Source organism: Lethenteron reissneri, chromosome 57, assembly GCF_015708825.2.
Source record: "Lethenteron reissneri isolate LAM-NWPU_2019-01 chromosome 57, ASM1570882v1, whole genome shotgun sequence".
Taxonomy (NCBI): Eukaryota; Metazoa; Chordata; class Hyperoartia; order Petromyzontiformes; family Petromyzontidae; genus Lethenteron; species Lethenteron reissneri.
In genome coordinates, this window is record NC_083835.1 from 8,870,996 (window position 1) to 8,889,109 (window position 18,114).

General features: G+C 54.5%; 1 protein-coding gene across 1 annotated transcript; it reads right to left on the minus strand.

Annotated features, from left to right (window-relative positions):
• Positions 1-300: 300 nt before the first annotated feature.
• Positions 301-17,925, minus strand: LOC133357231 (E3 ubiquitin-protein ligase RNF169-like). Its single transcript, XM_061575060.1, has 10 exons — positions 17,340-17,925; positions 15,694-15,735; positions 15,029-15,070; positions 11,930-12,006; positions 6,806-6,964; positions 5,107-5,225; positions 3,606-4,420; positions 3,102-3,305; positions 2,509-2,938; positions 301-397 (listed from the first exon to the last, which is right to left on the minus strand). Exons 1-10 carry the CDS (start codon positions 17,839-17,841, stop codon positions 301-303), a joined length of 2,487 nt encoding a protein of 828 aa, XP_061431044.1. The 5' UTR covers positions 17,842-17,925.
• Between the last annotated feature and the right edge of the window lie 189 nt (positions 17,926-18,114).

An 18,114-nucleotide genomic window follows, 5' to 3' on the forward strand; every position in this document is an offset into this window, starting at 1 on the left:
GATAGACAAAAACTGATGCCAGATTTGGAATCGGCACCCTAAAAAATTACCTAAAAAACCGTTGGAATACCTTATTCCAGAAAAATTGTGTTGACCAGTGAATTATCACCGAGCCGTGCCAGGCTGGCTCCGGCACGGCTCGGTTGTGCAATGGAAAGGAAGAAAACAAGAAAAAGTCGCCACCCAAGTTGGGTTTAGTGCCTCCGAACATTTAGGGCGACCCCCCCTCGGCCAGTGCAGGGCCACGCTGAAGTCGTGAACAGCGACGCGAGTTCGCACCGAAGTTTCGCCCTCACTGGCTCACTTCGAGGGCCCAGCCGCCCCAAAATCAACGGCGTCGTCCCCAGTTGGCAGGGCCGTTCGACGGTCCCCAAACAGCGCTGCAACTGCTGCCACTCTACGGGGTTCAAGGGTTAACGCACCCGGTCCATATTGCCGTGTGTGGCCCCCGCCCCCCACCCACCCACCCTCCTATCGTGGTGGGTTCCCTCCCACGTGAAGCCAAACACTTGCATTTGAGAAAGAAAAACAAACACATCATAATAATTTCACAAATTGGCCCAAACTTTCCAATGTAGGCAAGGACCCCAACAGCAAAACACGAGACACAGCGAGGATCTCTCACGCGAATGACCGTTACAACGTAATCTGTGAAACGACAAAACCTAAATTCAACTAAGTAATAAAAACCTTATTAAAGCTCTTTTCACCCTTTAGTGGCAAAGCCAGGCTGACAGTGGCCACTCTGCTTGGTGGGTGCAATAACCGCATTCCCCGGATCGTTAAGAAACACTTTGCCTGCCCACCGCCCCATCCTTGGCTTGTGAATAAAAATAATAATTGACGAGTAAGAATCAGGTGTCGGAGCTGTGGGTCCCCCTAGCTCGTTCTGAAGACGCACGCCGCTGTTGTTGATCGCGTCCCAGCGACTTCCACGGCACCTTCGACGCCGCGGGGGGGTGGGGGCGAAGCAGACTCGGGCCATCATCACCTCTCTCCGGGGACGATAAAAACGAGCACCACTTTTGTGGGGGAGTCAATCGGTCGGTGGTACTTTTGGCGGACACCCCCCCCCCCTCCGCTTTACAACTAGGCAGTGGCCGCGACGATGAAGATGACGATCGTTGATGACGACGGAGATGAACGGGGCAGGCAGCGATAAGCGAATACTACATTCATTTGCCAGTCGCACGGCGGGCCAAAGGGTGACGTCGCCCTCCTCTGCGGTAAAGATTTCCTCCGAAAATAAAGCTTCCCGATCTACGCTACGGACAGCGGCAAAGCTGCTCACTGTGTGCGGGGATTTTCTTGGGAAAGAAACCTGTCAACGCGCCACGATCTCGCTGTGCCAAGCAGCGGCTAAAGGATTCCGCCGTAGATCTCAGGGCAATCGTTTCACGGACCGTAAATTCCGCTGGGACAGCCGATGTGGGCGGCGAGAGAGAGAGAGGAAAGAAAGGGGGAAAAAATTTGAAATAAATTCCCCGCCCTAAGAATGTTCATTGCGTGTGTACGCAAGAGTGGGGGTGCGGGGGAGTGGTGGCGCAGCGGTTTTGCGCGCTGCGATACGAACCCACCGACCCAAGTTTTCAATTCCCGCTCACGGCCACCGACGGTGATTATATCTGAACCGGTCGTGGTCCTCCCCTCGGTCGACTCAGCCTCAAATGAGTACGGTGGGATGTGTGAGCATCGCCACTGGGGAGACAAAGGCGGTCGGGCGTGGTTCTGTACGCCCCGCCCCCTCGTGTGCCACAGTGCCGGCCTGCTGCTCCTTGCTGACGGCACTTGCCCCAACAGTCTGTTAAGGCTACACGGGGGATCTTTGTCTTGCTTGTGTGTGCACGGTGAATGATTCCGTCCACCGCCACGTTTTGCTACATTCACCGTCCGATTCGGTCGGCGTTCCCGTCCGCACTTGCCAGCCACACCGACCCAGGGCTTTTTCCTGCCACCTCGTGCTGGACCGTCTGTCGCAGACGCACCGTCCTAACTTCTTCAGTTTCACAAATCACTCTGCCTCCCCTCCCCCTCTCCTCGGCATGTCCTTCGCTGGAAGCCTCAAGCGGTCCATTCCTCCCCCACGCATCGCAATCCATCCGTTCCGAGCAGCGGACGAATCCATTTCCGACTCGGTCAAGCGACGGACAGATCGGTTCCAAATCGACGCTCCGATTCCAATTCGACACTTCCGATTCGAAATCTACTGATCGTTTCCAAATCGACGCGCAGATTCAATATCGACGGCCTCATTCCAAATCCACAGACGGATTCCAACATCCGGCGACAAAATTGCCAATCGACACGACAGATCACACATCGTTCTGAAACCGACATATCGACAACAAAAAAAAAACGGCCAAATCGACAGAAAGAAACCTCCACGGCCAACCCCTCATCAGCAGGACGCGTTCGACTCGGGCAGGCACCTCTGGAAAATCCTGTTGATCTTCACCTGCAACATGCGGTCCCCCCGACGCTTGCCCTCCCCCTCGACCTCGCCCCGACCTTTCCTTGACCTCCGCCGCCCTTCCCATCCGACGCCGCCGCTGCCGATACGGCCCTCTTCCTGCCGGGCTGCCCTTCGCTCCCCGCGCGTCTCCGGCGGCCTCCTTGGGCCGACGTCTCCTCGACCCGCCGGTCGACCTCCGACTCCGTCCGCCGCCGGAAGCCGCCGCCGCCGCCCCCGTTGCCGCGAGGTGGCAGGAGCGTTGGCGCCGTAAGTCGTACGCGGAGGCCGAGCCGGCGCTGCGGTCGACCGCTTTGGCCTCCGAGTTGAGCTGCCGCTGGAGGCGCCGAGCGAGGCAGCGGTCCCGGTCCTCCTGGAGCGCCAGCCGCTCCTCCTCCTCCTCGTCCTGCCGCCTCACTAAGGCGACGGCGGCGGCGGTGTCGGCGTCGTAGTCATCAACGTTCGCCGCACCGCCGCCGCCAACTCCTCCTGCCGGGCCGAGGGGGGCGAGCCGGGAGCCGCGGCCGCCGCGTGAAGGTGGCGGCGGGCACCGGGGAGACCAATTGGCGAGGCCGCTTTCCCGCCGGCACCCGCTTGGTCAGAAAGACGTTGTCTTCCGAGTCGTCGTCGTCCGGCGGGCGACCGCCGCCACCGTTTGTCTTTCTTGCCGACGACGGCGGCGGCGGCGAGGAGGAGGGGAGGTGCCGCTTGGCTCCAGAGGCGTCGCGCGTCGTCGCGCGGATTCCCGGCGCTCCCCGCTCGCCTCTTCCTCCGCCACCGTCGCTTTTAGTCGCGGAGGATCCGCTCGGCGCCATGGGCCAGCGGAACAGCGAGGGCGGCAGCTCCAGCTCCAAGTCTTCAACATCCGCGACGGCAACGCCGCCATCGTCAATGACATAGACAGCATCTGCATCTTCGCCGGTGTTATCGTGGTTGTTGTCGCCGTGGTGACCGTTGTCGGCACCGTCATCGCCGCGGGCAACCGCCTCCCGCTCCTCCGCAATGCGACGCCACCTGGACCACAGGACCTGCTCCTCGTAACAACCGTCACCTCCACCTCCTCCTCCACCTCCTCCACCTCCTCCACCTCCTCCACCTCCTCCACCTCCTCCACCTCCTCCACCTCCTCCACCTCCTCCTCCACCACCTCCGTCACCGTCGTCCGCTCGCCGCCCTCGGCGCGACGACCTCCAGGCTCCCTCCGCCAGCGCCCGGCACGGCCTGCGCCCCTTTGCCCGCCCCGCGCTCGCGACCAGCTCCACCACCGGCACCTCCGCTCGCAGCGAGGACGACGAGGAGGAGGTGGACGACGAGGCGGTTACGGTGGCGGTGGTGGGCTTGATGGGCGTCGCCTTGACGAGGGCGGGGGAGAGGACGCGCCCGTCCGGGAGCTGCTTGGGCGGCGTGCGGGGGCAGCTCACGATGGGCTTGAAGTGGTTCAGCTCCTGCGTGATGCTGTCGCCCCCGCTGCTCGCGCCGCCGTCCCTGCTGCTGTTGCTGCTGTTGCTGTTGCTGCTGTTGCTGCTGTTGCTGCGGTGCGGGAGGAGCTGTGGCTGCTGTGTCCGGCACTCTCTGCTGTTGCTGCTGATGCTGCTGTTGTTGTTGTTGCTGCTGTTGCTACACAAAAGTTCCTGCTGCTGCTGCTGTGGCCGCCGTTGCCGAGCGCTGCCCTCGCTGCTGCTGCTCCTGCTGTTGCTGCTGCTGGTGCACAGGAGGTTCTGCTGCTGCTGCTGCCGAGTACTGCCCTCCCTGCTGTCGTCGCTGCTGCGAGCGCTACCGTGGGGGAGCTGGTGAAGCTGCTGGTGGTGGTGGTGGCGAGTGTCGTCCTCCCACCTCCCCCCGCTGCTGCTGGCGGAGGTGGTGGTGGTGCTGGTGGCCGCGCTGGTGCCTGGCTGCAGCGACAGTCCGGTTCTGCGGTGGTGCACGGGCGGCGATGGAGACGTTGGTAGTGTCCGGACGGGAGAGAGGAACCTGCGGGAGACAGAGCGACGACGGGGGTGGGGGAGACGGTGACGACGATGTCATTGGGTGCCGCAGTGGCTAGGAGATGTGACATCGCTCTCAGTCGTCCCCTCTCTCCTCTCTGTCTAGATCTCCCTAAGTCGTCCTCTCTCTCTCCGAGTCAGCCTCTCTCTATCATTATGAGGGGCGCCGCAATGGCGAGATGTTAACTCCCTCGCCTGGTATGGAGGAGGTCGTGGGTTCAATCACGACCCTGACTCCTGCTGCTGTATAGGAGTCTGCGTGTCTCTTTCTCTCTCTCTCCACGCGTTCGCGTGGATTTTTCTCCGGGTCCTCCAGTTTTTCCCTTACACATTCAGAATCAACGTGTGTTTAGAGTATTTGGCCGCAATAAAGTTCCCCGTGATAAGCCCACTTCGTTAAAGCCGTCATTTGTGGCCAGGTGATTTTAAGAGATCATCGTGATGTCAACAATCTCACGGTATTATGACATTGATGTCAATGATGACGTCATTGAGACTATGATAACGTCATTGACATGTCAATACCATGACGATGATGTGATGACGCCATTGCCAAGATCATGTTTTTATCACTGCCAATATGATGATGATGATAATGTTGCCATTTCCATTATCACCACAGCAATGGCAACATCGTCGTCATCGTCGTCGTCATCATCGTCAGCCACTGACCTCTCTATGCCCTTGGAGACGGATGTGGATTCCTGGACCGGGGTGCGTGGACTCAGAGTCTTCGAACGCGACCTCTGATTCATCAAGGACCACGATGACATCTGCACCGGCTTTTCCTCCTTCACAGGGGGCAGGGGTAGTGGGGGGGGGCCGGCAGTCAATACGCACGGATGGACGGAGCCCTGTCACAGTAATGTGGAATGTGTTACACGTGCGTGCGCGTGTGCCGGTGATTCCCGCGTGTGTGATATGTACGTATCAGCGACGCACGCGTGCGACACGCGTGCGTGCGTGCATGCGTGTGACCGCGTGCGTGCGTGTCATGTACGTATCAGCGACACCCGCGTACGACACGCATGCATGCGTGCATGCGTATGACCGCGTGCGTGCATGCGTGTCATGTACGTATCAGCGACACCCGCGTACGACACGCATGCGTGCGTGTGTGCGTGTGACCGCGTGCGTGCATGCGTGTCATGTACGTATCAGCGACACCCGCGTACGACAAGCATGCCTGCGTGTGTGCGTGTGACCGCGTGCGTGCGTGTCATGTACGTATCAGCGACACCCGCGTACGACACGCATGCGAGCGTGCGTGCGACCCGCGTGCGTGCATGCGTGTCATGTACGTATCAGCGACACCCGCGTACGACACGCATGCCTGCGTGCATGCGTGTGACCGCGTGCGTGCGTGCGTGCGTGTCATGTACGTATCAGCGACACCCGCGTACGACACGCATGCCTGCGTGCGTGCGTGTGACCGCGTGCGTGCGTGCGTGTCATGTACGTATCAGCGACACCCGCGTACGACACGCATGCATGCGTGCATGCGTATGACCGCGTGCGTGCATGCGTGTCATGTACGTATCAGCGACACCCGCGTACGACACGCATGCGTGCGTGTGTGCGTGTGACCGCGTGCGTGCATGCGTGTCATGTACGTATCAGCGACACCCGCGTACGACAAGCATGCCTGCGTGTGTGCGTGTGACCGCGTGCGTGCGTGCGTGCGTGTCATGTACGTATCAGCGACACCCGCGTACGACACGCATGCGAGCGTGCGTGCGACCGCGTGCGTGCATGCGTGTCATGTACGTATCAGTGACACCCGCGTACGACACGCATGCCTGCGTGCGTGCGTGTGACCGCGTGCGTGCATGCGTGTCATGTACGTATCAGCGACACCCGCGTACGACACGCATGCGTGCGTGTGTGCGTGTGACCGCGTGCGTGCATGCGTGTCATGTACGTATCAGTGACACCCGCGTACGACACGCATGCCTGCGTGCGTGCGACCGCGTGCGTGCATGCGTGTCATGTACGTATCAGCGACACCCGCGTACGACACGCATGCCTGCGTGTGTGCGTGTGACCGCGTGCGTGCGTGCGTGTCATGTACGTATCAGCGACACCCGCGTACGACACGCATGCGTGCGTGTGTGCGTGTGACCGCGTGCGTGCATGCGTGTCATGTACGTATCAGCGACACCCGCGTACGACACGCATGCCTGCGTGTGTGCGTGCGTGTGACCGCGTGCGTGCGTGCGTGTCATGTACGTATCAGCGACACCCGCGTACGACACGCATGCGAGCGTGCGTGCGTGTGACCGCGTGCGTGCGTGTCATGTACGTATCAGCGACACCCGCGTACGACACGCATGCGTGCGTGCGTGCGTGTGACGGCGTGTGTGCGTCTCACCTTGGCGAGGCTGAGCCTGCGAGCCAACTCGCTGTCCATGGCCTCCTGCTGCGCACGGGCCGCCAGCTCCTGCTGCTGCTCATCCTCCATCAGCTGGGCAATGAGGCGCTCCGACAGACGCCGCTCCTCCTCATCCTGGGCCAGCCGCTCCGCTTGCAGCTGCAGCCGGGAGGCAGGCGGAGGGGGGTGGGGGGGTGGGGGGTGGGGGGAGGGGGGGTGGGGGGGTTGGTAGCCACATGATCGTTTTACACGCTTTCTATTAACTCACTCTGTCTGTTGTTGTTGTTGTCGTATCCTCAAATCTTGTAACGCAATTTTAACTCACTTCCCAATGTGGTATCGACTGCAAACTTTGTATACTTGTGTCATACTGATGACAATACTGTATTCTATCATACAAAAGTGAAAATAATTTTAAACTATCTTTTTACACGCTTTCATTTAACTCACTCTGTCTGTTGTTGTTGTCGTATCCTCAAATCTTGTAACGCAATTTTAACTCACTTCCCAATGTGATATCGACTGCAAACTTAGTATACTTATGTCATACTGATGACAATACTACATTCTATCATTAAAAATAAAAAATAAAAATTCGTAAGCAATCTTTTTTACGTGTTATGTTTCGGCTTGGGTCTAATTGTCCACGCTCAACTGACGTTGGCTGTAAATCACTACGGCCCCTTACGTTGTGGCAAGCTTCGGGGCCACTTCCTGGAGTCGTGGAGTTCTGCCATTACCAGTACGGTACATTCATTAAAGCGTGTTTTAAAAAAAGAATGTTTAAATATTACTCATTCTGTACGCGTTTCATTGCCACCGTGCCCTGTGATCGCCAACACACAGGCGGGGCGCGTCGGTTGAGTCTGGAGAGTTTTTTTAAGAATCGGTTGTATCTTCTTGGTTCTTTCGGTAAAGTTACGTGACTTCACCGAAAGAACCAAGAAGATGAATCCCTGCAGTCACGAAAGCTTTCAATCGAAATCGGTTGTAGGCGGTGTTCTGTAATCGTTGACGCGCGGGGGGGGGCGCTGTGCAGACGTGTGCTGTTCATGTCGCCGTGGGGTTTACACAACAAAGGCTCATTCCTAACAGCGTGCTTCAGCCGAACCGAACCTCACAAAAATAATATTCAGGGCCCACCTTGCCTCCTCCCACCCTCAACCAGTATATATACAAATACGGTTTTTTCTCGGAATTTCTCTCACTTGATACAGCTATCGTGCTGTGACTGTTCCACCTGAAGACGGAAGCTTGTGTTGCCTCCGAAACGTCGTGATTTTATTTTATTTTAATTTTACTTTTATTAATTTGAATTTTTTACCTACGTGACTTTACCGAAAAAACCTAAGAATATGGGTTTTGAAGAGTCGTTTGTACGGTAGAACCTCGGAGATCGAACGCACCAGAACTCGAACAAATCGGCGTTCGAACGATATTTCCGAACATTTTTTGCCCCGGAAACCAAACGAAATTCGGAGGTCGAACGGCCAATCGCAACTTGAAATAACCTGTACGCCTGAGACGCGTATGGCCAGCGTGCATGACGCTTGCCCAAAGGTTTTTACCGTATGAGAGGCTCAGTTAACACGTAGCTCTCACCCAGTGCAGACCCGCAAACCATCGTCCCTTAACTTTTCAGTAATTTCCTTTATTTTAGTGTTTTTTTTGGTGTTCATCCATACACAAGTTTCTTGTTTTTTTTGTATGATTCTTAGCATGTAATTACTGCAAACTTCGTGTAAAAATGCTTTATAATGAGAGATTTCTTTTGTCTGGAACCAATTCATGTCATTTACATGAATTCTTATGGGGAAGATTAATTCGGTGTTCGAACAAATCGGTGTTCGAACGGCCTTCCGGAACGAATTAAGCTCAATCTCCGGAGTACCACTGTACTTGGTTACTTAATAATATTATCCAATAATATTATAAGTCTTACTTTGTGCAAAGTGTTACTTTGTGAAAAGTATTACTTTGCACAAGAAGGCATATTCATTACATTCCAAATCTTGTTAAGATTCTTTGTATTCCCGATCGAGTTATTGTCCATCTTTCTGTCGTCGTTAAAACACGCTTTAAAAGTCCGCATTGATGCCCTATAATATTGAGGGAATTGCATTGGACGTGTGTGTGGTATGCGAGGTAGAAATGTGGGTGTGTGGTACAGGAGTGTGTGTGTGTGGTACGAGTGTGTGTGTGTGTGCGTGATACGTGTGTGTATGGTACGTGTGTGTGTGTGTTACGTGTGTGGTACGTGTGTGTTTGGTACGTGTGTGTGGTACAAGTGTGTGTGGTGTGTGTGGTGCACATGGTAGGTGTGTGCGTGTGGTACGTGTGTGTGTGTGTGTAGTGCACGTGGTACGTGTGTGTGTGTTACGTGTAGTACGTGTGTGTGTGGTACGAGGGTGTGTGTGTGTGGTACGAGGGTGTGTGTGTGTGGTATGTGTGTGTAGTGCACGTGGTACGTGTGTGTGGTACGTGTGGTATGTGTTTGTGTGTGGTATGAGTGGTACTTGTGTGTGTTGTTACGAGTAGTACGTGTGGTACGAGTGCGTGGTACATGTAGTACGAGTGTGTGGTACATGTAGTACGAGTGTGTGTGTGGTACGTGTGTGTGGTGTACGTGGTACGTGTGTGTGGTACGTGTGTGTGGTACGTGTGTGACACGAGTGTGTGGTACGAGTGGTACGTGTGTGGTACGTGTGGTAGGAGTGTGTGTGTAGTACGTGTGGTAGGAGTGTGTGGTACGTGTGTGGTACGTGTGTGCGGTACACGTGTGGTAGGAGTGTGTGTGTGTGCTACGTGTGTGTGGTACGTGTGGTAAGAGTGTGTGTGGTACGTGTGGTAGGAGTGTGTGTGTAGTACTGTGGCAGGAGTGTGTGTGGTACGTGTGTGCTGTATGAGTGGTACGTGTGTGTAGTACGTGTGTGGTACGTGTGTGTGGTACGTGTGTGTGGTACGTGTGTGTGGCAGGAGTGTGTGCGGTACGTGTGGTAGGAGTGTGTGGTACATGTGTATGGTACGTGTGTATGGTACGTGTGTGTGTGGTACGAGTGTGTGTGGTACGAGTGTGTGGTACGAGTGTGTGGTACGAGTGTGTGGTACATGTGTATGGTACGTGTGTATGGTACGTGTGTGTGTGGTACGAGTGTGTGTGGTACGAGTGTGTGCGGTACGTGTGGTAGGAGTGTGTGGTACGTGTGTATGGTACGTGTGTGTGTGGTACGAGTGTGTGGTACGTGTGTGTGGTACGAGTGTGTGGTACGAGTGTGTGGTACGTGTGTGTGGTACGTGTGGTAGGAGTATGTGGTACGTGTGTGGTACGTGTGTGTGGTACGTGTGTGTGGTACGTGTGTGTGGCAGGAGTGTGTGCGGTACGTGTGGTAGGAGTGTGTGGTACGTGTGTATGGTATGTGTGTATGGTACGTGTGTGTGTGGTACGAGTCTGTGTGGTACGTGTGTGTGTGTGGTACGTGTGTATGGTACGTGTGTGTGGTACGTGTGTGTGGTACGAGTGTGTGGTACGAGTGTGTGGTACGTGTGTGTGCGGTACATGTGGTATGAGTGTGTGGTACGTGTGTGTGGTACGTGTGTGTGGTACGAGTGTGTGGTACGAGTGTGTGGTACGTGTGTGTGCGGTACATGTGGTACGTGTGTGTGGTACGAGTGTGTGGTACGTGTGTGTGGTACGAGTGTGTGGTACGTGTGTGTGGTGCGTGTGGTAGGAGTGTGTGGTACGTGTGTGGTACTTGTGTGTGTGGTACGTGTGTGTGGTACGTGTGTGTGGTACGTATGTGTGGTACGTGTGGTAGGAGTGTGTGGTGCGTGTGTGTGGTACTTGTGTGTGTGGTGCGTGTGTGTGGTACGAGTGTGTGGTACGTGTGTGTGGTGCGTGTGGTAGGAGTGTGTGGTACGTGTGTGGTACTTGAGTGTGTGGTACGTGTGTGTGGTACAAGCGTGTGGTACGAGTGTGTGGTACATGTGTGCGGTACATGTGTGTGGTACGTGTGTGTGGCAGGAGTGTGTGTGGTACGTGTGTGTGGTACGTGTGTGTGGTGCGTGTGTGGTACGTGTGTGTGGTACGTGTGTGTGGTACGTGTGTGTGGTACTTGTGTGTGTGGTGCGTGTGTGTGGTACGTGTGTGTGTGGTACATGTGTGCGGTACATGTGTGTGGTACGTGTGTGTGGCAGGAGTGTGTGTGGTACGTGTGTGGTACTTGTGTGTGTGGTGCGTATGTGTGGTACGAGTGTGTGGTACGAGTGTGTGGTAGGAGTGTGTGTGGTGCGTGTGTGTGGTACATGTGTGTGGTACGTGTGTGTGGTACGTGCGTGTGGTAGGAGTGTGTGTGGTACATGTGTGTGGTACGTGTGTGTGGTAGGTGTGTGTGTGGTACGAGTGGTACTTGTGTGTGTTGTACGTGTGTGTGGCAGGAGTGTGTGTGGTACGTGTGTATGGTACGTGTGTGTGGTACGTGTGGTAGGAGTGTGTGTGGTACGTGCGTGTGGTACGCGTGTGTGTGTGGTACGTGTGTGTGGTACGTGTGATAGGAGTGTGTGTGGTATGAGTGTGTGGTACGTGTGTGTGGTACGAGTGTGTGGTACGGGTGTGTGGTACGAGTGTGTGGTACGTGTGTGTGGTACGAGTGTGTGGTACGTGTGTGTGGTACGAGTGTGTGGTACGTGTGTGTGGTACGAGTGTGTGGTACGAGTGTGTGGTACGAGTGTGTGGTACGAGTGTGTGGTACGTGTGTGTGGTACGAGTGCGTGGTACGTGTGTGTGGTACGAGTGTGTGGTACGTGTGTGTGGTACGAGTGTGTGTGGTATGAGTGTGTGGTACGTGCGTGTGGTACGTGTGGTAGGAGTGTGTGGTACGTGTGTATGGTACGTGCGTGTGGTACGTGTGGTAGGAGTGTGTGGTACGTGTGTATGGTACGTGCGTGTGGTACGTGTGGTAGGAGTGTGTGGTACGAGTGTGTGGTACGAGTGTGTGGTACGTGTGTGTGGTACGAGTGTGTGGTACGAGTGTGTGGTACGTGTGTGTGGTACGTGCGTGTGGTACGTGTGGTAGGAGTGTGTGTGGTACGTGTGGTAGGAGTGCGTGTGAGCTCACGTCTCCGCACCTTCTCGTACTGCTCTTGGTACTCGCGGCGCACCTCCCCGGGTCGGCTGACGAGCACGGGAGCTTGAAACAGGGGCCCTGGGGCAACGTGGAGACACCAACATCACCACCACCACCATCACCAATACCTCCACTACCACCACCACTACCACCACTACCACCATCACCACGACCTCCACTACCACCACCATCACCACTACTACCACCACCACAATCACCACTACCACTACCACCACTACCACCATCACCACGACCTCCACCATCACCACTACTACCACCACCACAATCACCACCACTACTACCACTACCACCATCACCACTACCACTACCATCACCACTACCACTACCATCACCACCACTACCATCACCACCACTACCACCACCACCACTACCACCACTACCACCACCACTACCACTACCACCACCATCACCACCACAACCACCACCACAACCACCACCACTACCATCACCACAACCACTACCATCACCACCGTCACCACTATCTTCACCACCAGTCATCTCCACCACCATCGTCATCTCCACCACCGCCACCATCTCCACCACCGCCACCATCTCCACCACCGCCACCATCTCCACCACCGTCATCATCTCCACCACCATCGTCATCTCCACCACCATCGTCATCTCCACCACCCTCACCATCACCGCCATCATCTCCACCGCTGCCATCAATTCTCCCACCGCCAGATCAAGACACCAGGCCCCGTAGCATCATGTCCACAATCACCACCGCGGCCATCATCTCAACAACAACCACCAGCACCAGATCAGATTCAGACACCAAAAGATCAGACCACCTGTAATATCATCACCACCACCACCAACCATCACCACTACAACCACAACATCAGATCAAGACACCAGGAGATCAGGAGGCCCCATACCATTATAATCTCCAAAAGACAAAGATCCCCCATATAACCTTAACAGGCTACGGGGGGCAAGTGCTGTTAGCGAGCCAAGTCGCTTCTGAACAGGTCCCTGCGGGGTGGGCTGGTAGGAACGAATAACCAAAGAATATAAACATAATGTATTATTACACTTGTTTAGCCAGGAAAGCCCCACTGAGTCTAAAGGTTTTTGTAGGGTCCTGCCAAGTGTTTGCAGTAGGGGGCGATGTTGCTACACCGAATCGGATGATACGAAGGGAGAGTGTGAGGCCTAATTCTAAGCTTTAGGCCTAGCTGTAGGCGTTAGGCCGCTGTGAGTTAATTTGTAATTTAAATGTTTTAATTATATATGTAAAAGCTTAAAATGTAAATGTTTCTATTTAAAAACATCAGGGAATGTAACATTGTAAAACATTAACTCCCTTTCACACACGTGGGGGTACGATACGAAGGGAGAGGTTGAGGCCTAGTTCTAGGCTTTAGGCCTAGCTGTAGGCTTTAGACCGCCGTGAGTTAATTTTAAGATTAAATGTTTTTATTATTTATGTAAAAGCTTTAAATTTAAATGTTTCTACTTAAAAGCATCAGGGAATGTAACATTGTTAAACATTAACTCCCTTGCACACACGCGGGGGTACGATACGAAGGGAGAGTGATAGGCGTAGTTCGAGGCTTTAGGCCTAGCTGTAGGCTTTAGGGCGCTGTGAGTAAAATTGGAATTTAAAAGTTGTAATTAAAAGCTATCTCAGGGAATTATAAGGGAATGTTACACTTGTTTGGCCAGGAAAGCCTCGTTAATTTAAATGTTTTAATTAAAAGCTATCTGAGGGAATTATAAGGGAATGTTACACTTGTTTAGCCAGGAAAGCGTCACTGAGTCTAAAGGTTTTTGTAGGGTCATGCCAAGTGTTTGCAGTAGGGTCCTGCCAAGTGTTTGCAGTAGGGGGCGATGTTGCTACACGGACGGACGATATAATCTATTGTAGGCTGGTCCACTTCGTTCCTACCAGTAAAAAGAGCTACATAGCTCAGTGGGCCTTACTTGATAAAATAAAACGTCGGTTATAGTTTAGAACTCAGGTTGCTGTGTTCGTAGCGCAACGCGCTAATCACTGAGCCACCGCTTGCCATACCACCACCACATCCACCAGCAAAAAAGACCAAGAACACCAGAAGATCAAGATGCCCCGTACCATCATCACCACCATTCCCAGTAACAGCACCAGCACTACTACTACCACCACCACGTCCAGCACCAGATCAGATCAAGGACACCAGGAGAACATCATTATCACCAACACTACCAGCAGCAGTAACAGCACATTCATCACCACATCCATCATCAGATCAAATCAAGACTCCAGATCAGGAGGCCCCTAGCATTTTCACCACCACCACCACCGCCAGTAACCACCACAACCACGTCCACCACCAGCTCAGATCAATGACACCAGATCAGGATGCCCCGTAACCATCGTCATCACCACAACAACCACGTCCACCACATCAGATCAATGACACCAGATCAGGATGCCTGTACCATCGTCATCACCACTACAACCACAGCCACCCCCAGATCAGATCAATGACGCCAGATCAGGATGCCCCGTACCATCATCATCACCACCACCACGTCCACCATCAGATCAAATCAATGACACCAGATCTGGATGCATGTACAATCATCATCATCACCACCGCCACCACCACCACCACCACCAGACCAAACCAATGACACCAGATCAGCATGCCCCGTATCATCGTCATCACCACAACCACAACCACAGCCACCACCAGATCAGATCAATGACACCAGATCAGGATGCCTGTACCATCGTCATCACCACCACCACAACCACAGCCACCACCAGATCAGATCAATGACACCAGATCAGGATGCCCCGTACCATCATCATCACCACCACAACCACGTCCACCACCAGACCAAACCAATGACACCAAATCAGCATTCCCCGTAACATCATCATCACCACCACCAAACCAAACCAATGACACCAAATCAGCATTCCCCGTACCATCATCATCACCACAACCACCACGTCCACCACCAGACCAAACCAATGACACCAAATTAGCATGCCCTGTACCATCATCATCGTCATCACCACCACCACAACCACGTCCACCACCAGACCAAACCAATGACGCCAGATGAGGGTGTCCCGTACCATCATCATCACCTCCTCCGCCATCACCACCACCGTCACCACCTGATCAGATCAATGACACCAGATCAGCATGCCCCGTACCATCATCACTACAACCACAACCACATCCACCACCAGACCAAACCAATGACACCAAATCAGCATGCCCCGTACCATCATCATCACCATCACCACCTCCGCCGTCACCACCACCAGACCAAACAAATGACACCAGATCAAGATGCCCGTACCATCATCATCATCACCACCACAACCACGTCCACCACCAGACCAAACCAATGACACCAGATCAGCATGCCCCCCGTATCATCATCATCACCACCACCACCACCACCACAACAACCACAGGCACCATCAGATCAATGACACCAGATCAGGATGCCTGTACCAGTCACCACCACCACCACCAGACCAAACCAATGACACCAAATAAGCATTCCCCGTAACATCATCATCACCACCACCACAGCCACCACCAAACCAAACCAATGACACCAAATTAGCATTCCCCGTACCATCATCACCACAACCACCACGTCCACCACCAGACCAAACCAATGATACCAAATTAGCATGCCCTGTACCATCATCATCGTCATCACCACCACCACAACCACGTCCACCACCAGACCAAACCAATGACGCCAGATGAGGGTGTCCCGTACCATCATCATCACCTCCTCCGCCATCACCACCACCGTCACCACCTGATCAGATCAATGACACCAGATCAGCATGCCCCGTACCATCATCACTACAACCACAACCACATCCACCACCAGACCAAACCAATGACACCAAATCAGCATGCCCCGTACCATCATCATCACCATCACCACCTCCGCCGTCACCACCACCAGACCAAACAAATGACACCAGATCAGGATGCCCGTACCATCATCATCATCACCACCACAACCACGTCCACCACCAGACCAAACCAATGACACCAGATCAGCATGCCCCCCGTATCATCATCATCACCACCACCACAACAACCACAGGCACCATCAGATCAATGACACCAGATCAGGATGCCTGTACCAGTCACCACCACCACCAGACCAAACCAATGACACCAAATCAGCATGCCCCGTACCATCATCATCACCTCCGCCATCACCACCACCGTCACCACCACCACCACCACCATAACCACGTCCACCACCAGACCAAACCAATGACACCAAATCAGCATGCCTGTACCATCATCATCACCATCACCACCACCAGACCAAACCAATGACACCAAATCAGCATGCCTGTACCATCATCATCACCATCACCACCACCAGACCAAACCAATGACACCAAATCAGCATGCCTGTACCATCATCATCACCATCACCACCACCAGACCAAACCAATGATACCAAATCAGCATGCTCCGTACCATCATCATCACCACCACCACCACCATCATCATCACCATCACCACCACCAGACCAAACCAATGACTCCAAATCAGCATGCTCCGTACCATCATCATCACCATCACCACCATCATCGTCACCATCACCACCACCAGACCAAACCAATGACACCAAATCAGCATGCCTGTACCATCATCATCACCACCACCACCACCAGACCAAACCAATGACACCAAATCAGCATGCTCCGTACCATCATCATCACCACCATCATCATCACCATCACCACCACCAGACCAAACCAATGTCACCAAATCAGCATGCTCCGTACCATCATCACCACCACCACCACCATCATCACCACCATCACCACCACCAGACCAAACCAATGACTCCAAATCAGCATGCTCCGTACCATCATCATCACCATCACCACCATCACCACCACCAGACCAAACCAATGACACCAAATCAGCATGCCTGTACCATCATCATCACCACCACCACCACCAGACCAAACCAATGACACCAAATCAGCATGCTCCGTACCATCATCATCACCACCATCATCATCACCATCACCACCACCAGACCAAACCAATGACACCAAATCAGCATGCCCCGTACCATCATCATCACCACCACCACCACCATCATCACCACCATCACCACCACCAGACCAAACCAATGACTCCAAATCAGCATGCTCCGTACCATCATCATCACCATCACCACCATCATCGTCACCATCACCACCACCAGACCAAACCAATGACACCAAATCAGCATGCCTGTACCATCATCATCACCACCACCACCACCAGACCAAACCAATGACACCAAATCAGCATGCTCCGTACCATCATCATCACCACCATCATCATCACCATCACCACCACCAGACCAAACCAATGACACCAAATCAGCATGCCCCGTACCATCATCATCACCACCTCCGCCATCACCACCACCACCGTCACCACCACCGTCACCACCACCACCGTCACCACGTTCCCGCATCCTCTTGAGGCACCGCTCTGGGTGCTGTGCCCGCAGTCTGCTCCACAGCTCCGCGTCCAGGAGGCCGCCCGGCTCGCGGGCCCTCCGCCGGGCCCAGCTGGAGACGCGGGCCCGGCACAGCGGGCAGCAGAGGGCCGCCTTCTCGACGCACTGCGCGAAGCAGGGAGCGCACAGCGAGTGTCCGCACGGCATCGTCACGGGCTCCACCAGGATGTCCAGACACACGGGACACATGCAACTTTCGAGAGGCAGCAGAGCCTCGCCTGCTGCTGCTGCTGTTGTTGCGGGGGGCTGTTGCTTGGGCCTCGTGGTCGTGGATCGGGCCGGTCGAGTTACACCCCGTCGCTGTTGATTTCTCTGTCGAGGTTGTTGTTGCTGTTGTTGTTGTTGTTGTTTTCGTCGCCATGTTGTTGGCGCCATCGCTGCCACGTGCTTCCCACCTTCACCTCACCTCACCCCACTCGTAGACCTCCTCACCACCTCACCTCACCTCACCCCCCCCCCCCCGTAGACCTCCTCACCACCTCACCCCCCCCCCCCGTAGACCTCCTCACCACCTCACCTCACCCCCCTCGTAGACCTCCTCACCACCTCACCTCACCTCACCCCCCCTCGTAGACCTCCTCACCACCTCACCTCACCCCCCTCGTAGACCTCCTCACCACCTCACCCCCCTCGTAGACCTCCTCACCA